This window comes from Gekko japonicus, unplaced genomic scaffold, assembly GCF_001447785.1.
Source record: "Gekko japonicus isolate JY-2015 unplaced genomic scaffold, Gekko_japonicus_V1.1 scaffold1573, whole genome shotgun sequence".
NCBI lineage: Eukaryota > Metazoa > Chordata > Lepidosauria > Squamata > Gekkonidae > Gekko > Gekko japonicus.
The window spans coordinates 46,454-69,537 of NW_015160887.1; the positions used below are offsets into that span (position 1 = coordinate 46,454).

Below are 23,084 nucleotides of genomic sequence, written 5' to 3' on the forward strand. Positions count from 1 at the left end.
GGGAAAGAGAACCGGGGGTGGGGGGGTGGCTTGTGGGGAGAAAAGCAGAGGAAACTCTAGAAATTAAGAGTGCCAAAAGGTTCAGTCTCGAAACATCTCCATATTGCAAATCTCTTGACTTTAAAACCCATTAACTGTTAGTAGACTTCTTTGGAAAATGATACTTCATTTCTGAAATTTTCTTCCGAGTAACTTTTGATTATTGCTTTTTGTCCTACATATGAAAAAAGGAGATTGAATTTTTATAAAAGTTCCCAGTAATTGGGGTGAGGAAATTACATTCCATTTCATTCCAATCTACAATTTGGTTGTCCAGTTGGGTTATCAAAGCGGGATTGTATGGTGGTGACAGGAACCTACCTGACAGAGTGCAGTACTGTTGAATTTAGGAGGCCTCAAGACTCACTGTTTTCCTAACTGATGAAACCCACACTTTCCCCTAAGTGATAACTCTTATATTAGTATAATTTGCTATAAAAAGGTAAAGGTTCCCTTGCTCGAAAACCAGTCGAATCCGACTCTAGGGTTGCGGTGCTCATCTCCGTTTCAAAGCCGAAGAGCCAGTGCTGTCCGAAGACATTTCTGTGGTCATGTGGCCGGCATGACTAAACACCAAGGCGCACGGAACACTGTTTGCTATAGGGCTCTTTAAAATATTCATGCTTTTTTTGTGTATATCTGAGGAATACTCTGAGTTAGAAAATGATTAACTGGCTTGATCTTCTCTAGCTCCTTAAAAAGTCTAGGGTAGCCTATTTTGCCTTCTGCCAGCATGGAAATTGGATTGCTAGTTTAGTCACTACAATAGTTAGTTCTGATTGAGTAACTAGGAGGTGGGAGCAGGAGGAAGCTGTGTACTGCACTGGAGCAGTTTAGGCTTCCACCTTCTCCAGGTTTGCCAATTCTGATTTTGGAAATTCCTGAAGAGGTGAAGGAACTCAGTGGGGATGTGGTATCTCTCTAGGACTTCGGTTTCTCATAGGCTCTGTGGTATACCATAAAGTCTGCCCCTCTGAAGCTGCCATTTCTTCCAGGGGCACTGATAGTCTCAAGATTTCAGGAGAACTCCAAGTTTCACTTTAATGAACCTAACCTTAGTCTTCTCATACTGCTTTCTGCGCAGTCTTACCATTGTATTTCTTAGGTAATATGCTGAGTGCTCTGTGGCTAGGAAGAAACCTGGTAAGTCAGTAGTGAAACCGGCACAGGAGGGTCTCGAAACCTGGTAAGTCAGTAGTGAAACCGGTACAGGAAACATACATAATACTCAGAGAACTGTGACATTTTAAAGACCCACAAATACTATTGTGCTTTTAGGGAAACTGAGATTGGATCTGGTGTAAAGCTTGTGAGCATCCTCTGCTGATAATATGTTAAAGCATTCTTTTGGAAGCAGGGAGAGTCTCAGTTTTGGAATGCTGTAGGAGAGAAAAGAGCTTTCCGTTGTGGGAGGCGTGAGTCTCAACAAGGCTTAAAGGCCAACCCTTTTGTGTGTTCAAGATCAAATTGCAAAAAAAAAAAAGTGGGGTTTAGGAACTTAGATCAAAATCATAAACTTGTGCCTTTGGCATGCATACCTCCTACAAAGGCCTATTTGAATGTTCATACTTTAAAAAATGGATTATTGAACCATTAGTCAGACACAAGGAAGGCAGGACAACTCTCATTGCTTTTCCAAAATGATTCCTTTGACTGGGTGTCCTGCTCATAAGACTGAACTGTGACTATGAAGAACTGTAGGAAATCTTGAAGCCTCTGGCCTTGGATGTTGCCAAAGAAACATGGCCTCCTGAATTCCCATTTCCCAGTCACTCCTCCTTTCAGCTGGTAGTGCTTCTTATAATGTTTAGAACTCACTTTATTTCTCATCCTGCATGCTTTTATGAGGCCTTTCAAATGTTACATGATGCAACGGTCAGCTCATTGTGGGAGCAACAGGCATTCAGGGGGAGAATGCTCCCTTGGTACTGGCTGAAGTCCTTCTCAGTTTTAATCTTGCCCAGGCAATAGAAATGGGCGGTGGTAAAATTCTGACTGGATTCAAGCCAGGGGGCATTCTGCCATGGATTGAATGGAAGCTCAGATTTTGTCCAGAGGGGTCAGGGCCATCAGATAATCAACTGCTCTGGCAATTCTCCTCTTTCGGAGACATTAGGGGCCCTAATGCTAAATACTCTCCATCTCAGCATATTTGGTTTCCTTAATGTGGGGTCTGTGAGGGCAAGGAGAAAAAGAGAAAGAGGCCTTCCTTTGGGAATTTCCATTGCCACGTGGTGTACGGCTTCAGGTTGCTAATTCCCCCCAGGACTGGTTTCTAAGGTTACCAGACAGTGAAGGGGCAGTGTAGTGTGTGTGTGTGTATATGTTGAGAGGGAACTGAGGCCTTTTGTGGAATGTCTGACAGGAATTGACAATGCCCTTTCAATGACAATCAGTGTCCTCATTATAAAAAGATGGGGGGGGGCCTTTCTGAGTTGAGGGAGAATACTGTCACTTGCCATAGTAAGATGGACGGGGGAAGACAGAAATAGAAGAAAGAAAGATGAAAACTAATGTTTCACTTTTGATGGGTGATAAGCTAGAACAGATATTGGGGGTTGGGAGAAATTAAATAATTCACTCTAACAAAGAAGCTACCAGCTAAGGGAGACACAAAAGAGCAGTCCATGTTCTATGTGGTGTAACTCAATATTTTGTCTTCCGCTTAATAAACATTAGCAATAGTAGGAGGTAGCAGCAATAGCTGAGGTAAAATTAGGGTTACCATATTTTGAAAAGCAAAAAAGAGGAGATATTTCCAGACTGATTACGTCAGATAAATGATCACTGTGACAAATCCCATTTTAGATGCCACTACTATTTAAGATGTAATGATTGCTACTAACTAGGAATATTCCTAAACTTCCAACCCAAGAAGAGAGCATTTATATTCCTAACCTTCCAACCCAAGAAGAGAGCATCTTCATCAGTTTTTAAAAAATAGCTCAAAAGAGGACAGACACTAAAAAAAGGAGGACATGTCCTCTAAAAAGAAGACCCTAGGTAAAATATTTGTAGCATTCTCTCTGCCCCATCCAGGAATTAAGAAATTTGTTCCCGAAATGTTATTTTAGACATCTTTTGCTCCTGTACAGAAGTACAGTGTGTGGAGCTATTTGGGAGGAAACAATAACAGTCATACCAGTTCACTGTATGGCTGCTCAGGGCAGTTCAGTTTGAAAGAGTGGTTGGTCTTCCACAAAAACAGTAATAATGCAAATATAAACCAGGGTTTGTTTTTATGAGAATGAGCATAGCGGATCTTCAGACTTGTTCACTCCCTCTCCCCTATTGTTTCCAGCTTGGTAATTAAACACTTCTGCTTTCCTGGCAAGCCATAATTGATTGATCTATCTGAAATAAAAAAAAAGGTGGTCTTCCTTTTAACCACGATTCTAAATTGTATTGTGAATCTGGGCTTGAAGTCCTGGTTTAGAAGGAAAAGAGAAAGCCATAGTTTGTGTTTCAGTCATGAACACAAACTGTGGTTTGTTACCAAAGCCTTCCACTATTGAGCCATAGTGAGAAAGAGGGAGGGAGGAAATGTGCAAACTCAAAAATCTCTCTGGTTCATTTCTGTAACAATGGGCCAATAGAGCTAAATTTCACAGGAGGCAAGGCTGAAGCTCCTTCCCACATGTCACAATCTCAGTTCAGTGTCAAACACCAGGGTTGTCAGCTCTGGGTTGAGAAATACCTGGAGATTTTGTGGGTGGAGCCTGGGGAGGGTGGGTTTTGGGGAGGGGAGGAATCTCAGCAAGGTATAATGCCGTAGAGTCCACCCTCCGAATCATCCTCGGGGGAACTGATCTTGGTCATCTGGAGATCAATTGCAATAGCAGGAGATCTCCAGGTACCATGTGGAGATTGGCAACCCTAGTCAAACACACAGCAATTGAGAACTCATCATTTATGTCTGGCTTTTGTACAGAACACAGAGTAGGAACTTCAGACCCAAACGGTATAATCCTTAATGCGTAAAAGACACCCTGTGGTACTTAAATTTAATTCTACAGGTTTAGAGTTACCTCTGTAATTTTGGTGGCAACCCTGATATTAAAGATCGCTTTTGAGGAAAGACATTACATATTAAAAAGCATCAGTAAGGAGTATGTAACTCTGAAAAACAGTATAATCTGGGGAGCTAACTTAAGGTGCTGCCACCAAAATACTTCCTGAAGTTTTTGCAGGGCTGAGGGTAAACATGAGGGGATGCTGTGAGAAATCTGGATCTGGGAGTCTGGTGACACTAGGACATGAGCCTGTTGCCATCTCTCAGACGTCTTCACATCCCCTTGCCTCATTAGTTTGGTTGTAAGAATCCATCCTGTATTTTAACAGCAACTGACTGATGCTTTGTAGCGGTTTCAGAACAGATTTGCTAGTTGTACTTTTTGCCTCTGGAATAACACTCTGATTGATAGCTCAGCCCGTCTTTTCATATGTCACTGTATTGGAACTCTTGATTTACCAATTCGAGTGGCAGGCTAGACACCCAGGCTATATTGGTGAGGTAAACTGAATGGTGTCCAGTTCAGATTCATAGTGGAAATGGTGTTCCAGACACTGTTTAAAGCTTTGGGTACTTGATGAAAGATATCTTTTGAAGAAGCACCACGCTACTGACCAAATCCTGGATATTTACTATAAGGACTTAAGATCTTTCCTGTTAGCTTATGCTTTTTAGTTGGAGATACTGCACCACACCGCGGAACTGTACTCTTTCCCTTTTATTGTTTTTTAATGGAAGAAGTTGCAAAAGAGAAAAGATCACACAGTCAACAAAACAACTTGAGGTCTGCTCCAGCTGTAAATTATTGTGATAATTTCTTTGCAGAGCGCTCTTTTCCCCCATTGTTCTTTATTTCATAAAGACCCTCGTACTGGGGCAGTGGTTTTCAGAACCTTGGTGTTCCTCACAGGCTTATTAGGGGGATCTAGAAGATCTGTAATGGTGGGCCAACCTTCCCTGAGCCTGTGCCCTCCTTTGAAAGAAGAGCACCCCCGCTCCATGCTGTAGATCTCCTACAGTGCACAGATGCTGGGATATTTTAGGTGTGTTCTGGGTCATGCTGATAGTTCAAAAGGAGCAGCAGTGCTTCTGCATGTCCACTTCCCAGAGTCCTCTACAGGATGTTGCGTTCCATAGCAGAAATGCAAGGTGTTTTCTTGGTAGTCCAGTTGATGTAGAAAGAGTGACCTAAAGGCATAAAGGTTGACCTTTGGAGAAGGATGTGAAATGGGCTGACCATTTTGGGGCACTGTAGCAGCATTCTCGTGTTTAGTGGTGGTCCACGCTTTCATACATCATGTGGCTCAGGGCAGATCTGCATTTAGCAAGGGTATGACAGACCTGCAGTAATGTTAGAAGGATCGAATCTACAGAAAGCCACCGCCCAGCAGCCAACAGGTTAGTGGGCTTCAGGAAGAGCACTGGGGTGACAGCCAAGTGCCCTCTTGCTGCTGCAGGTTACAAAGCTGTATGTTCTGCTCTACATTCAGGTGATACACAGTCTTGGGTGCTCGTAGTAAGACCTTCTAGGGTCCTAATGACCACTGCTGGGATGTTGCGTTCATGTTCTTCTCTCCATCTCTTTGCAGGGTGAAGCTGGCCCCACTGGTGCTCGTGGCCCCGAGGGCGCTCAAGGATCCCGAGGTGAATCTGGAAGCCCCGGCTCACCTGGGCCTTCAGGAGCTCCAGTAAGTATCTGGTTCTCCAAGTAAGAATCAGAACACACTTGGCCCTTGTGGGGTGGAGGTTTACAAAAACTGCCTGGCTTTATTAGGTCAGAATTAAAAGACTTCTGAGGCTGTGCTGAACGTTATTCTGACATCCTCTGATCCCACATTGTGCAGAAGATGGGCATCCCTTTTTCTTTTTGAAGAAAAATCCATGCAGTCCAACCACAAAATGCTCTCCATTGTTTGGCTGGGCCTGTGTTTGGCAGAACGTGCAGAATAATGAAGAATCCAGCTTTGGCTGCATAATTACCGGGATCTTCTGTGTGATTGGCTAGGCTAGGAAATGTTGAAGGCAGCAGGAAAAGAGGACCCAAAATGAGATGGGTTGACTCAGGCCCCGGTCACACGAAAGGCTTTGGGCCGGGAGAGGGACGGATCGGGGGCGCAGCAAACGGGCGCGATCCCACCACAACATCTGGGAAACGTTGTGCACCCGTCCCCGATCTGGCCTTTCAGGCCGAAAAGCCGCATCTAAAATAAACCACCTACAGAGGTGGACTTACCAGCACAGCCGCATCAAGCATGGCTGTGGGATCGCCGGCGCACCCAAGACCCCTGGCCGAACTGCGCATGCTCACACCCTGTCTCGTTGCTTTCTCCCTGGTCTCCCCGGCATCTGATTGTGCCGGGGAGCAACTGCGCAGTGGCTCATGGAATCTGCATGATCCCGCCGCCACGTGTCATTAATTTATGGGGTCGCCATACGTCAGAAGTGACTTGGTGGCACTTCACACACACACATGCACACACGCACACACACAGGCTAACACATCCCCCTCTTAGCAAGCAGGGGAATCACTCCACCTGTACAGTTTACCCCACCTGATAAAAAGTATATCAAAGTATTTTCAAACATAGTCAATGGCAGAAGTCAGCCTGATCTGTAGTAGACACTTCTTTCTGCAGCACTTCACTGGCTCTTTCTGGATCGCTGTTTTTCCATCCTCAGGCAGATGCATGCTAAAATGTTGCCTGCTTTCCCAGATGCTTCTGATTTTGTAAGCCACTGCGGATCCCTGTTGGGGAGTAAAGCAGGGTATAGATACCTAAATAAATCAAAGTAATACATTTGGTTGCCAGACACTCCCGGACACTCCCACGCCTAGTTTTATGCCTTGATAGAAGCTCAAGGCATATGACTAGGTGTAATTATAGAAGTCTGCCAGCAGATGGCAGTGTTAAGGGAGGATTCATACAACCTCTCAATGCATAGCTAGTTTCTTTACTGTTTTTCTCTGGACTGATCAGGTGTATATTAAGGAACCTGAGGGGAGTGCTGAACTGTTACTTGAGACTCCACCTGCCAACATGTCCATGCAAAGTCTGACACTCACAAAAATATATATCTACTCACAAGTAGAGATGCAGTCACTCACTGCTCTGCTGGCCAGATTATTAAAAGTTAAAGTTTACTTACGCCTGGAAGAATTTTCACTCTTCCTTGTCTTTGGATAAGTGGCAGCCCACATGTTATGAATGGCAGGCATTTTTTAAAATCTTGGGATAAGGAAGCAAGGTACATGTCATGGTGGACTGGGGGAAAGTCTAGACAGGAAAAATTTGGGCTTTGCCATGATCTGTGTGGGATGTTCTCTGTAGTGTACTTTATAAGATAATTAATCCAACCAGAGCCCAGATTCTGGTGTAATTATTGTATTAGCATTGTAAACTTCCTTGAACCACAAGGAAAGGCAGGATATAAATGTTTTCATAAAATTAATAAAATAAAAATGGTTATGATAACAAAGCGGCGCATACCCTTGCACAAACATCAGCTAAACTGTGGCTGCAATCCTAAAGACACTTCCCTGCCTGGGGGTAAGCCCCGCTGAATAACATAGGTCTTACTTCTGAGTAGACCTGTGTAGGATTGCTCCCTGCATCATATTCCCCCACAATGAACATCATTTTGAGATGGACTGAGAGGCAGTATTTTTGCCAGCTGTTAAATTTGCATTGGATCTGAGAGCTCACACTGGCTTCCGTGAGGCTACTTTGCATATTTCAGATAAGGGAAGCTGCAAACAGTAGGCTTCTTGTGCTTGGAGACACATCAGTGGGAACTTCGGTGTTCAGGCTGCATTAATTGCCAGCCCTGGACCACAGAGGACTGATCCCTTTTCTTTGGACTCAGTTGAAATATGGAGTTAATCACAACTCCCATCTGGTGTCTGTATATCATGCCTTCGACGAAAGCAATTTGACTGAACATTAATTGTATAGCAGAGCTTCTTGCTTTCCCAGTCTTTTCGCACAAAAACCAATTGCTCCCAGATTTTGTGGGGGAAGTCCCAGGTGCTAAAAGCCACCTCCAGGGGCTTTCCAAAACTGTATCTTCCCACTAGCGAGGGGCAGGATATTATTCTGCGTGATTTGCCTGTGCTGATAGTTGCCTGTTCTGGTGCCCTGGTGGTTCTTCCTTTGTCTCAGCACTCTCTTTTCCGTATACATGCATGTGTGTGCTCCCCAAGATACCCTGAATTATTTTGGTGCCTCAGGTACAAAAAAAAAAGCCAAGTTTTGTTGATGGTAAAATATAACCGGCAAATTTCTGCCTGTCAACGGGATTCCAAAATCTGACCCTCTGGTAGAGCCATCCTTGCTGATGCCACACTGGGTACATATAAGTGCTCTTTTGTGCTTCTTAAGATATGTTTAGAACAGGGCCCCTCTGTAGCAATGCACTGCTGTGTTTGATTTGCTCTGTCACAATTGTCAGCTTAGATTTATGTGCAGGGACATGCACACACCAGCCATTTTTGTGTGTTTTTGCTGATCTTGCTGGGGGATAGATTCAGGTGGAGTAGCTGTGTTAGTCTGAAGCAGCAGAACAAAGTTTGAGTCCGGTGGCACCTTTAAGACCAACAAAGTTTTATTCAAGGTATAAGCTTTCGTGCGCATGCACACTTCTTCAGATCCTTCTTGCTGGGGGGACGTAAGAACATAAGAAGAGCCCTGCTGGATCAGACCAATAGTTCATCTGGTCCAGCATCCTGCCCCGCACAGTGGCTAATCAGTTCCTCTGGGCAGTCAACAACAGGACATAGAGAATGAGGTGTTCCCCTTATGTTGCCTCCTGGCTCTGGGATTCAGAGGTTTAGTGCCTCAGGCAGGCACCATGACTAGTAGCTAGTAATAGACATCCTCCATGAATCTATACAATCCCCCTTTAAAGCTGTTTATTCCTGTGGCCATCTCTGCATCCTCTGGCAGCGAATGCCACATTTTAATCACTCTCCGTGTAAAGGAATATTTCCTTTTGTCCATCCTGAACCTACTGCCCATCAGCTTCATTGGATGCCCTCAACTTCTAGTATTTTGGGAGAGGGAGAAAAATTTCTCTGTGTCAACTCTCTCCAACCCACACATAATTTTATAAACCTCTATCATGACCCCCTTTGTCTTCTAAACTGGAAAGTCCCAGACTCTTCAGCCTTTCCTCATAGGGAAGGTGCTCCAACCCCTTAATGATCTTGGTTGCCTTCCTCTGTAGAAGGTCAGAAAACAGCCCCTCCCCTTACATACATGCGCAAGCGCTATCAAGTCAGAACTGACTTATGGCAACCCCAAGCAAGGGGCCTTCAAGGCAAGAGAGAAGCAGAGGCGGTTGTCCATTGCCTTCCTCTGCAGAGCCTTCCTTAGTGGTCTCCCTCCCAAGTGCTGACCCTGCTTAGCTTCCAAGATCTGATGAGTTTGGGCTACACCATGCCGCTTTCCTTACAGAAGAGATCTATGGTGAAATACATTTTTTGTGCCTTCAAGTCACAGCTGACTTACGGCAATCCCATGGGGTTTTAAGGCGAGAGACATTCAGAGGTGGTTTGTCGTTGCCTGCCATCACATCACAACCCTGGTATTCCTTGGTAGGTCTCCTTTCCAAATACCGACCAGGGCCAACCCTGCTTAGCTTTTGAGATCTGTTGGGATTGGTCTAGCCTGGGCTATCCAGGTCAGGGTGTGCGGACTGTACTGTTTTCTTAATATTGCTGACCATATAATTGGCTTATCTAGAGGTATCTTAGGTGTACTGACACCTGTTGTCAGCGAACATCGATACCAGTGTCTTTGAGCCTCTCCCTTTCCAGCCTCACCGTTCTCACTCAACATACTGTCCCTGTTCCTTTACTAAAAACAGTGCCTCTTCGCTCCCAGATGCTTTCTTTCTTAGTCTGTGCCTGAGCAACTCTCTTGGAAGGAAGCAAGGTAAGGATCGAGCAACCCCATTCATCTTCATCTTCTTCTTGCTTTCAGGGCAACCCCGGAACTGACGGAATCCCTGGTGCCAAAGGATCTGCGGTGAGTATTACATTCTGTTGGCATGAAGAAAGAGACGAAAGTTGATAGGTGGGAACATTCCATAGCCTCTGGTATCGAGCTTCGCCTCCCATGAAAAAGTATTGAGCATGGATCTGTGTTCTACAGTGAGTTATCTGGGTGGATCGGCTGTGCTTCAAGCTACCTGCACTTCTTGGTCCTTGACCTTTGGTTTTGTTTTCTCACTGCTGTTGACAGGGTGCTCCTGGCATTGCAGGCGCTCCTGGTTTTCCTGGCCCACGTGGACCTCCTGGACCTCAAGGTGCAACTGGGCCTTTGGGTCCCAAAGGCCAGTCGGTAAGAAACTCAGACTGATGTGAAGCTAACATGAAAAGGTGCCCTAACTTTCCGAAGTGATCATCCAGGGTACTGCCATTTATCCTGTGCCCTAACAGTGCTGTCCTAAGCGATCCAGAGTCCTGCCACCTACCCTACACCCTAATAGTGCCACCCGAAGATAAGATTGCCAGCTCTGGGTTGAGAAACTCCTGGGTATTTGGGGGGATGGAGCCTAGGGAGGGTAAGATTTAGGGAGGGGAAGGACCTCAGCAGGGTATAATACCATAAAACCCACTCTACAAAGTAGGCATTTTCTCCAGCGGAACTGATCTCTATAGTCTGGAGACTTCTGGGATATTTCCAGGTCCCACCTGGAGGTTGGCAACTGTACCATAAGAAGAGTTACACCCTTCTAAGATCATTGACTTTAGTGGACCTAGAAGAGTATAACTTCTGTTCATGACCACACTGTTACACGTCCCATCTTTACACTGTTGATAAAAATAATTTCCCTGCCTTTTGATTTCACATTTTATCAAAGAATTGGAGGATGAATGGGAGGGAGGATGTGGCTGAGTCCACAGTTTTGTAGCTGGGCCCACAAATTTTGGCTTGTCTTGGTAGCCAGCCGTTACTGGTAGGTGTCGCTGGTCCTGTTCCTTCCCCAAGTCTTCTGGCATATGCGGAGGATTCCAGTGGTCCTGATCAGTCTCTCGCCATGCAGAAAGGGTGAGAGGACCTCACTGCTTCTGAGTGAATCCAAAACCCAGACCGATTTCACACAAGAGCTGCTCCGCTGTCCCGCCTCCCTTTGTCCCGCTTCTATTGGTCAATTTCCCACTCGAAGCTGCGCGGCTGCATTTTGACCCGCGGCTTCGCCCGATTTTCTTTGCGGTTTCGTGATAAAAAAAACCCCAGGATCACGAAACCACAGGGAAAATTGGATGAAGCCGTGGGTCAAAATGCGGCCGCGCAGCTTCGAGTGGGAAATTGACCAATAGAAGCGGGGCAAAGGGAGGCGGGACAGCGGAGCATCTCTTGTGTGAAATTGGTCCCAGAGTGAGGTCAGAGAGAATACTCGTTTTAGGGTGATTTCCCACAAGCGCTGCTCCGCGCTCACTCTTCTCTTTGGCCCGATGGTACGTGTCAATTTCACACAAGCTGCTGCGCGACCGCATTTTGCCCCGCAGCTTCGTGCGATTTTCCCCGCGTCTACTCAGTCCTGTTTTTTGAGGATTGAGTAGACCTGCGGGGGAAATCGCACGAAGCTGCGGGGCAAAATGCAGCCGTGCAGCAGCTTGTGTGAAATTGACACGTACTATCGGGGCAAAAGGGAGGAGTGAGCACGGAACAGCGCTTGTGGGAAATCACCCTTAGTCTTTTCCCAGCTTCTCTGTGGTGAATTAAGATCTTGCGTGGCTTTTCACACAATATAACGTGCCAAAATGCGATCAGACGCCACGACGGCAAATTGGGGTTTTGTTTGTCGGCGCGTGTTTCCGGTGGCCGTCAACACGGTGAGAGGAGCGCGCTTGAGCGATCACATTAGGTATTCTGTCGATGGCCTGTAGCAAACCATTTGCTAGTAGGCTTTCCCGGGTATTTTTTAACTCCGGATCTTCGGGCGGATGCTACGGGTCAGTGATGGGTGTGCTACGCTTGCCAGATGTGTCCTTATGATCGCGCCCATATACTCCGCCCGACATTCGTGCCTGTCCCACGGCAAATCCTCCGTGTGACCGGGGCCTCAGAAGTGTTTCGATCTGATTGGGATTGCATTGCAAGTTAACACAGTTGACAAGTTGACATTCTAGGGGTAACTGACATATGAAGGTTAGTAAGGGATTTTTAGGGAAGGAACTGAAAATAAACTGGCCAGCTTTATAACGCCTTTGTGCAAATCTGCGGTGTTGCCTCATTTTGAGTATATTAAAAAGATGTGGTTAGAGGTAGAAAATAAGCAGAAAGGAGTGACCAGTATAACCAAAGGGGTAAAGACTACCTTCCCTATAAGGAAACAGCTAAGGTGTTTTTGGTGTAGGTGAAAGACTACTAAGAGAGAAACATGAGAGACTTGATAAAATTAGAAATAACGTAGAAAAAGTGAATAGATTTTCCCCCCTCTGTTCTTCACAATACAAGAACTCAGGGGCTGCGGTCACACACACACACTAAATAATCCACTTTCAGTGCACTTTCCAACTGGATTTTACTGTGTGAGCTGGCAAAATCCAGTTGGAAAGTGCATTGAAAGTGGCTTGAAAGTGGCTTAGTGTGTGTGAACACAGCCAGAGTCATGCAGTGCGATTCACAGGTCATAGTCTGAGGCCTGACCCAGAATAGTCCTTTTACCACACAGTGTATAATTCTTTTTTGAATTCACAGCCACAATATGTGTTAGTGGGTGGCCATAAAGGGGGATTTTCAAGGAGGGACTGATGTGACTGTTATCCATGACAGCCACATGGAACCTCCACGTCTAGATGCAATGAGAGCTGGCGTGGCATAGTGGGTACTACCATGGATGTTTGCTGGGTGACCTTGGGCCTTTGGCCCATCTCTCAACTGGCCTACCTCACAGGATTGTTGTGAGAAAATGGGGACGGGGCAAGTAGTGTTCTAAGCCGCAGTTGAGTCCCAACAGGGGAGTAAAGCAGGATATGAATAAATAAATAAATGCAAATGCATTCAAAAAGGGCAGCAATGTACCAGTTGCAGGAGAACAATCAGCAGGCAAAGGCTCTTGTCCCCCGCGAGGCAGATGCACGATTGGCATGCTGCACCACCCGAGACTGTTTTATTTTATCTATTTATTATTTATGCATCATCTAAGTTGTCCTATTATTTATGAATGTCTTTACTTTTTGTTGTCCACTGCCCCGAGCCTTGTGTACTCAGGGGAGGGCACTTTATAAATTCAAATTATAAAGAAACAAATAAATTTCCTGCTGGTGGGCTTTCCAGAGGCATTTGGCTGGCTGCTGATGAAAACAGGGTGCTGGGCTACCTGGACTCTTCCTCTGATCACGCAAAGCTCATCTTATCATCTTAGATTTGTGGTAGCTCCTGGTCACCTGGTGATGTCATCTGCGATGACTACTTAAGAGCTCTTTAGTCCCTGTCCCCCCCCCAAAAAAAAAGTGGGGTGGGAGAAACACGAGAAAACTCAGCATGTAGGGATATAAAATTAGGCAAACCCCAGTTGAAGGCTGGGCTCAGCCCAGTGACTCTATATCTTTGGCTACTAAAAGAAGAGGCAGATTTGCATCACCACAAGGGGGAGCCGGTGTGGTGTAGTGGTGAGAGAGTAGGGCTACGATCCGGGAGACCCAGGCTTTTGTGATTTTGAGACACCTAATCAGTTTCTGGTTTTCTTTGTTATTCCTCTGCAGGGAGAACCCGGCATTGCAGGCTTCAAAGGTGAACAGGGTCCCAAGGGCGAACCCGTAAGTATCTAACAATGTGACTTCATTAAGTAAGTAGTCTGGCATTCAAGTTGCAGGGTTTTTGCCCACTGTTCAGTCTCAGTCTTATACTGCCCTTTAGACTCATTCCCCCTTCGCTCATGTACACAGGATGTTGGGAGTTTCATAAACAGAACTCCCAGTGTTTCGTTTCTAAGTTTAATTTTCAGGTGCACAGACCAGCCCAGTTAGGATCAGGACCGCAGCATGAAGGGAGGAAGGATATAACCCTTCCCCTGCACCGTTTCCCTGATCAGAACTTGCCCCAGGGTGCAGGTTTTGGTTGGGGTAAATGTTCTGGTACATGTATCAGGTATCCAGACTTCCATAACTGAGCTGATAATGGATTATGTCCCACAGACAGCCCTTATGCACACATATCAGCTTTACTTGGTCATTAAAAATGCCTGTCTTGACTATGGTTGTTGCTGCGTTGCAGCACAAAGCAAAGATACAAGCACTAGCTTGGTTTATTTATATATATTTATTTATTATTCACATTTATACCCTGCCCTCCCCATAGGCTCAGGGCGGCTTACAGAGGCGAGGCAAAGCCTCACCATACTAAAAACATAAATACATAATAAATTTAAAAACATAATACATCTTAAATTCCTATACAAAGGAAGTGCTCAATGATGTCATAGTCCAAAGATGACGGATTGAATGTCCGAGTTCCAAGTTGCAAGTTGACGGCCAGGGTTTCTTCCATGTTCAGATGTTTCAAAAATACTCAGGGCTTCATCCAGCCCACCATGATGGTAGTATAGTGGTGGTGGGGCGGGGGGGCTCCTACTCAAAAGCCTGGTGGAAGAGCTCCATCTTGCAGGCCCTGCGGAACTGCATAAGATCCTGCAGGGCCTGGATCTCCCCTGGTTTACATCCATACTGGTTTAATACCAGTATGGATGTAAAGTGAAAGAGAGCTGACTCTTTAAGGCATGAAGTGTCATCCTGTGACCCCAACAACAGGCAGTGTATAGGAAAAGAGCCGGCTCAGTGCTGTGAAAGTCTTTTCTTTTTTTTGCTGTCAAGTCACATCTGACTTATAGTGACCCCATAGAGACACTCAGAGGTGGTTTGCCATTGCCTGCCTCTGCTTAGCGACTCTGGTATTCCTTGGTGGTCTCCCGTCCAAGTCCTAACCAGGGCTGACCCTGCTTCGCTTCGGAGATCTGATGAGCTGGAGCTATCCTGTGCTATGCATACAGAGGTTTAGATATGCACATTGGAGATGGCCACACCCCTTAACCTTAAACGAAGGTTATGCTGTTAGCTTTCTAACCTTTCTGACGTGCTCCAGATTAACGTCTGAAATTCATAGTCGTGATCGTCCATTCAACAGTCATGAGGATTGATTTGCGTTTCCCAATGTCTGACGTTGTCTTTATCCGAGGAAGAAAATGGGACATGCACTGCAGACTTAACTTTACCAACAAAAAAAAAAGATTTGTCTTTGAAATATTAGTTTTCCTGGTCTGTTGGATTGTTTTTGCCAGAGCCACGGCCTTCAGGTTGCAAGACCTGAGCAAGGCTAGTTAAGGACAGGACATTTCAGAGGTCATTAAATTCATAGGGCTTCCTTAAGTCGGAAGCAACTGGACATCACATAACACAACAAACAGTTGTCTTCCCCCCTCTCACGTTTATTTAAATGTTAAATGAGTTCTAGCAATCCTGAGAAGCACCCTTACATATTCCATGCTCCCTGAACATTTGATATTAGAGGTATTACCTGCTAAAGGGCTCATTCGGTACCACAGACTTATCATAAGAACATAAGAGACGCCAATGTTGGATCAGGCCAAAGGCCCATCCAGTCCAACACTCTGTATCACACAGTGGCCAAAAATACCAGGTGCCATCAGGAGGTCCACCAGTGGGGCCAGGACACTAGAAGCACTCCCACTGTTGCCCCCCCCCCCCAAGCACCAAGAATACAGAGCCTCACCTGCCCCAGAGTCCCTATCCATAGCTTGTGGCCGATACTCCCTCTAACTGGGTGACCTCTGCTCCATATGCCTATCTAATTCCCTTTTGAAGCTGTCCATGCTTGTAGCCGCCGCCACCTCCTGTGGCAGTGAATTCCATGTGTTAATCAACATCCTTGAGTGTTAAGACTCAGCTGGCTGTGAATAGTTCAACCCTCTTTCCGGTAACTAAAAGTGGGCAGGATAAAGGGCTTCCATTTGCTGCCTCCCGAACCAAAGTTGCTTCTCGTCAAGACTCTGCTGCCTGCCTCGACCTGGATAGCCCAGGCAAGCCCGATCTCATCGGAAGCTCAGCAGGGTTGACTCTGGCAAGTACTTGGAAGGGAGAACTCCTTGGAATACCGGAGCCGGGAGGCGGGGGCAGGCTTTATTCAGCCACCTCTCTGAATATACTCCAGGCCCCCAGTAGGGGTCAGTTACCAGAGGTCGCCATGACTTCCAGGTGTGCACACACACACGCACATAAAAATACAAAAATAAATAAATACAGACTTTGCTGCCTGTGTGCACAAATGTACTGTTTGGGCAGAAACTGTTGGCATACAAAGACAAATGGTAATTTTACTTAAACAAAGACTCTTGGATATTAGTTCTGGTACATGTATCAGGTATCCAGACCTCCATAACTGAGCTGCTAATGGATTATGCACACACATCAGCTTCACTTGGTCATTAAAAATGCCTGTCTTGACAATGGTTGTTGTTGCTGCGTTGCAGCACAAAGCAAAGATACAAGCGCTAGCTCGGTTTAATACCAGTATGGATGTAAAGTGAAAGAGAACTGACTTTCTAAGGCATGAAGTGTCATCCTGTACCCCAACAACAGGCAGTGTATAGGAAAAGAGCCGGCTCAGTGCTGTGAAAGCCTTTTTTTTTTTTTGCTGTCAAGTCACATCTGACTTATAGTGACCCCATAGAGACACTCAGAGGTGGTTTGCCATTGCCTGCCTCTGCTTAGCGACTCTGGTATTCCTTGGTGGTCTTCCGTCCAAGTCCTAACCAGGGCTGACCCTGCTTCGCTTCGGAGATCTGATGAGCTGGAGCTATCCTGTGCTATGCATACAGAGGTTTAGATATGCACATTGGAGATGGCCACACCCCTTAACCTTAAACGAAGGTTATGCTGTTAGCTTTCTAACCTTTCCGACGTGCTCCAGATTAACGTCTGAGATTCACAGTCGTGATCGTCCATTCAACAGTCATGAGGATTGATTTGCATTTCCCAATGTCTGACGTCGTCTTTATCCAAGGAAGAAAATGGGACATGCACTGCAACAGCCCCGGCAAACTTAACTTTACAAAAAAAAAAAAAAGAGTTGTCTTTGAAATATTAGTTTTCCTGGTCTGTTGGATTGTTTTTGCCAGAGCCACGGCCTTCGGGTTGCAAGACCTGAGCAAGGCTAGTTAAGGACAGGACATTTCAGAGGTCATTAAACTCATAGGGCTTCCTTAAGTCGGAAGCAACTGGACATCACATAACACAACAAACAGTTGTCTTTCCCCCCTCTCACGTTTATTTAAATGTTAAATGAGTTCTACCAATCCTGAGAAGCACCCTTACATATTCCATGCTCCCTGAACATTTGATATTAGAGGTATTACCTGCTAAAGGGCTCATTCGGTACCACAGACTTATCATAAGAACATAAGAGACGCCAATGTTGGATCAGGCCAAAGGCCCATCCAGTCCAACACTCTGTATCACACAGTGGCCAAAAATACCAGGTGCCATCAGGAGGTCCACCAGTGGGGCCAGGACATTAGAAGCCCTCCCACTGTTGACCCCCCCCAAGCACCAAGAAGACAGAGCATCACTTGCCCCAGAGCCCCTATCTATACCTTGTGGCTAATAGCCACTGATGGACCTCTGCTCCATATGCTTATCTAATTCCCTTTTGAAGCCGTCCATGCTTGTAGCCGCCACCACTTCCTGTGGCAGTGAATTCCATGTGTTAATCACTCTTTGGGTGAAGAACCAGTAGGGGTCAGTTACCAGAGGTCGCCATGACTTCCAGGTGTGCACACACACACGCACATAAAAATACAAAAATAAATAAATACAGACTTTGCTGCCTGTGTGCACAAATGTACTGTTTGGGCAGTAACTGTTGGCATACAAAGACAAATGGTAATTTTACTTAAACAAAGACTCTTGGATATCGAGTTGCAAGAACTACGTAGCTGTGCCTCTGGTAGGTGTTCTCCTCTGAGATTAGGGATCCCTCCTGTGGGGTTGATAGCAACATATTTTTTCTCCATCAATGATCCATGTATTCGCAGAGCTTATATGTTAGCATGTTTTAATGTGTTGCCCTCTGCAGTACTTCAAGGGAGATTTTCCAAAACTCCTTGCGCACAGAGGCTATGTGATTGTGGAAGAAAGGAAGTAGAAAGTACTGACAATGTCCTTCTGTACTGTGATTATTATGCTGACATTCGTGCTAAGTATTTAGATCAGTTGTTAAAGGATTTAATAGGCCAATCTGATAATAACAACTCCTTTAAATGCTGTAACTGTTGAAATAGAGGCAACTTTTTTGTATCTGGCTTCTAAAAAGCGAGATTTGTGTTACCTGCATTGACTACTTTTTATGTCTTGTATTCTCCTTAGTGTATAATGCCAATAAAGGTTTTTTTGTTGTTGTTGACAAATGGTAATTAAGAACAACTAAGACTGGTGTTTTTTTCTCTTCAGGGCCCTGCAGGCCCACAAGGCGGTCCTGGACCAGCGGGAGAAGAAGGCAAGCGAGGGGCTCGTGGTGAGCCAGGAGCTGCCGGACCCCTTGGGCCACCTGGAGAGAGGGTAAGTGAGGTCATACGGGGGCAGGGGGATATTTCTGCAGGAGCAGCAGGGAACCATTGCCTGTGGGGAAGGGCTTTGGCTTCCATACTGTAAGGCAGGCATACTTAGGAGGCTTTGGAGGACAGCTCTCCACAGTGGGTGACAATTTTTGGCAAAACACGACAGAAGGGTTTAGCCATACTAGCATCTCTGGTGTGCCATGTGCTAGTTGCTGCTGCTGCTTAGACTGAGTGGGTGTGGTGGAGTGAGAAGGGGAACTAGGACATATGAAGCCGCCTTACAGTGAGTCAGACCTTTGATCTATCCAGGTCAGTATTGCCTACTCGGACTGGCAGCCGCTCTCTCTCAAGCAGAGGTCTTTCACATCACCTACTACCTGACGCTTTTAACTGGAGAGCTTGGGGATTGAACCTGGTATCTTCTGCATGCAAAGCAGATGCTTTACCAACTGAGCCACAGCCTCTCCCCTCAGGCGCTGTGTTGCCATGAGGAGGAGTCGCGGGTGGGCCCAGAGGGAAGATGAAAGAAGGGAGATAGAAAGTGTGCTCGGAAGCTGTTTAAACAGAGAAGGAAAAGCATACAAGTGGAAGGGGAGAAGCTTACTGAGGAGGACCAAGAACATTTCAGCCCTGGGATTGTGAAAGGCCGAGAAGAGGTAGATGAGAGTCTGCTGCTGGGCTGCAGAAGTGTGAAGTTTATGACATGACATGAAAGTGAGGTTAGGCAAAGACAATCTGCTGAGCCCAGGAAATAGCTATCCAAGGCAGAGTATGGTGGCAGCGTTACGATTTGGTGCCGCATCCAAAATGGCCTCCTCTTTTAAATGCAGTTGCCATATTGACACCATCCTTGGGATTACACTTTACCCCCTGTACTTCTTTCTGAAGACTCGCCTTGAGATTCCCAGCATAGGTATCTCTTATAACACAAACTCGACACTCCCAAGGACCAACTCTCATGTTTACACAGAAGCAAACCTGGACTTGCTCGTCAAAGGGAGCAACAGCCAGTCATATTTCCTTGACAAAGAGTCATATTGCAAACATTTAAATAAAAAAAATCACATCCCCTTTTTAATGATTTTAGTGGTACTGTTACAATCCCTTAAGTATAGCAACGCAATATGCAAAGTGTCCCTGAAGCTACTAAGGTTTACTGGTGTGCAAACTTTGAGAGTTACAATCTATAATGGTTGCATTATTTCGATTCAGGATGACTCCAACCAGCAGTCCAGGAAACATTGGCCCTTTATGCACACACTGCTCATTGCAGTTTACTCCGGAGGATCCCAGCAGTCAAGCCTTAGAAGACTGGCTTCGGATTATTATTCCTTCATTGTAGGATTCTGTCCCCCTTCTGCTCCATCGCTGGCAGGTTCTTGAGTCTGCTGCTGCTTCTTGAAAACAGCCATGTATTCCCCCCCCCTCAAATGGAAGATGTTAAAGATCCCTATTTTAACTTATCGCTAGTCGTGAGAGTCATCCTTTATTCCCCAGACTGCTGCATTCCTTAACCTTCTTGATATCATTCTGATCATTTTCTTATTCTTAGGGCTCCCCTGGAAATCGTGGTTTCCCAGGTCAAGATGGATTAGCTGGTCCCAAGGTGAGTGTCTAAACCTACTTGCCCCTTCAGGTGAGTGAAAGATCAGTCAAGGGAGGGAGGGTGCTCAGCGTGAATTTAAATTGCATTTTGTTGTTTGTTTCTTTCTCTGTAATTGCATGCAGTTCTTTGATAGCTGTTAGAAGTGGTTGAAGTGTTAGATTTGGGTTGTATGTCATCAGTTCCAATCCGGCAGGGAGGGATGTATTCTGATACCCGACAGGTAGGCTTTGGGGTAATATATTTCTCGTCTACTCTTCTCTGAACAGGGTGCTCCTGGGGAACGTGGTCCTCCTGGCCTTGGGGGCCCCAAAGGAGCCGGCGGAGATCCTGGACGTCCAGGAGAGCCCGGCCTCCCTGGTGCTCGGGTAAGATGCAGAGTGGAACTGGACAGCCTGCACGGCAGGTTGGGTGGGGGAGGGCAGGATGTATGAAAGGATCCCAAGAATCTTCAGATGCCGTGACAAACCAATCTGGTACCTCCTCATCACTGGGAAATATTCCCTCGCATCCCGAGAAAGTCTGCCTTCATGGAGAAGCCGCTGCTTGGGATACTAAGCGGAAGGACCCAGGGCTCCTCAGAGTTCAGTCTCGAACTTGAAACTGGCAGCTGTTCATTGAAGGGCTGGACTCCCTACAAAGCACCGATTGTTTGTGTCTGGAGTGGATTCCAGAGAGGGTGCCGGCAGAGAATAAGGAAGAGTCATGACGGGCTCTTTTGCTTCAGGTACAAAGGCATCTCTCACTGTAAGCCTACATACCCTTAACTCAGGAAGTCATTTTGTTTCACTGGAATATTCTTACCTTGCTTTCCTATTTAACACTAAATATTCAGGGCAGTTAACAGTCATAAGGATCCATACAAAACAGTTAAAACAGATAGTGGTCAATGATAATGATTTTATGGGGGTATTTATTTATTTATTTTCTTTGTAGAACACCCTCCCCCCGAAGGGCTCAGGGTGGTTCACAACATTCAGTAAATACATATACGAATGAATCAATAGTAAATTAAATTTGGTTAAAACAATTAAGCGATTAAAACAATACAGTACAAATCACAACTAGTTCAGGTGGCGTTAGAAACCAATTTATACTCCTTCTCCCCCCGGGGGGAGCAGGTAACAGAGGCCAGGCTTGATGACAAACCATTGCTGTCCTCAACCATAGGCCTGGCCAGGGTTCATTTCGTAGAAAAAGAGGTGCAGGAGCTCATTAGCATAACTCATTAGCATAAATTATTTGCATATGCCACACCCCTTGACATCACTGGAAGTGTGTCAGAAGGCAACACCCACCATTCAGGCTCCACTGGACTGTTTTGGATTGCTAGCTATTGGGGGACGGGGAATGTGCAGATCTGTCTTCGCAGAGGAGGGAGAGCTTGTACCCGAATAAAACTTGGTCTTAAAGGTGCCACTGGACTGTTTTGGATTGTTAGCTATGGGGGGGGGGGAACGCACAGATCTGCCCTCACAGAGGAGGGAGAGCTTGTACCTGAAGGCGGGCTGGAAGGGGGGGGCTCTGCAACTACCTGGCTGCTTCTTGCTCCTCGTGGCCCAACTGAGGGCTGCTGGGAGCAGAGGGCGGGCTTGTTGCACGTGCCCGCCCCCTGGGCTCCTTATTGCCGGAGCTCCGCTCCTGTGCGCTCTCGCAGGAAATGACCCCTGGGCCTGGCAGAACATCTCTGTCTTACAGGCCGTGCGGAACTAAAGAGAACCTTCATGTTCAGAGGGAGTCAACCTCTTAATCCTAGTGCTATCAGGCAACAGCAGGGGAAGGCCTTGACCTCTATTGCCTGTTGCTGGACCTCCAGAAGAACTGGTTGGCCCTTTGTGAGACAGGATGCTGGATTAGATAGACCACCGGTCTGATCCAGGAAGGTTTTTCTTAGGTTCTTAATATATATGCACAGGGAACAGATTTAATTTTTTTAAAGGCACCAAAGACCTTTGGAGAAGGAATTGTCTGTAGTGTGTGTGGGGGGGGAGTTCCAGAAGGGACTGGCTTGCATGAGCAGACAATGAGAGTAATGAATACCAAGAAGATTCCACACAGTTTGAAAGTGAGGACCTGTTGGCTCATTTTGGGGGGTCTGCAATCCCACACAATGCATACTAGTCACAAGAGGGTCTGTTCCCACCTGGACTTGCTGCTCTTACAGAGGACAGATTTAGTTGTTTCTCATCCAGGAATATTACTCAGGAGGAGTGCAACATTCTTAATAAGGGTTTGGGCTTTGTCCCTACCCTGAAGTATAAAGTGTTCAGTACATAAACTGACATTTTTCAATTGATATGGCAGATTGAACTAGGGATGTGTAGGGCTGCCAACCTCCACCTGGCACCTGGAAATCAGGTATTGTTAATCTCCAGACAGCTGTACTGGCTTGCAGGCTTTGAGTATCAAGTTACAGTGTCTCCTTCTGCTTCTCAAAATAACAAGGCCAGAGGAGGCTTCTGGAGTCCAGTACCATGCAGTCCAAGGTCAGGGTTTCAGAAGGCAATCAAGGCAGTGTTGTTCAGGCTGAGGTCAGGTTTCCAGAAACCAGTCAAGGCAGTGTCAGCAGTTCAGCATCTAAACTACATGTTGCATCCACGCCCAAAAGAGACTTTATAGCCACACGTCCAAGCATCATGCATACAGCCAGCTACTCAGGAACAGTCCTGCAGAGACTCATCTTCATTATCAGCAGGCAGCTGGCGTTGATCCAGGAGGCATGCACTTCGCTGTCTAGCCTGTAACTCTGCTCTCAGCCTTCTTCTATGGCATTCCAAAGGTGCAGGTGATCCCGGAGGGCTGGGAGCAGCCAACTGACTTTCACCTGCTGAATCAGAGCTGGAGGGAGGA

The 23,084-nt window shown here is 46.1% G+C and overlaps 1 protein-coding gene across 1 annotated transcript in view; it reads left to right on the forward strand.

Annotated features, from left to right (window-relative positions):
* LOC107120677 (collagen alpha-1(II) chain) overlaps positions 1–23,084 on the forward strand; it is a 119,769-nt gene that overhangs the window by 44,214 nt on the left and 52,471 nt on the right. Inside the window, exons 19-25 of the mRNA XM_015423445.1 lie at positions 5,641–5,739; positions 10,033–10,077; positions 10,294–10,392; positions 13,767–13,820; positions 18,525–18,632; positions 20,184–20,237; positions 20,504–20,602. Of these exons, the coding sequence (XP_015278931.1) occupies positions 5,641–5,739; positions 10,033–10,077; positions 10,294–10,392; positions 13,767–13,820; positions 18,525–18,632; positions 20,184–20,237; positions 20,504–20,602 (558 nt within the window). The remainder of the gene's footprint in view (positions 1–5,640; positions 5,740–10,032; positions 10,078–10,293; positions 10,393–13,766; positions 13,821–18,524; positions 18,633–20,183; positions 20,238–20,503; positions 20,603–23,084) is intronic.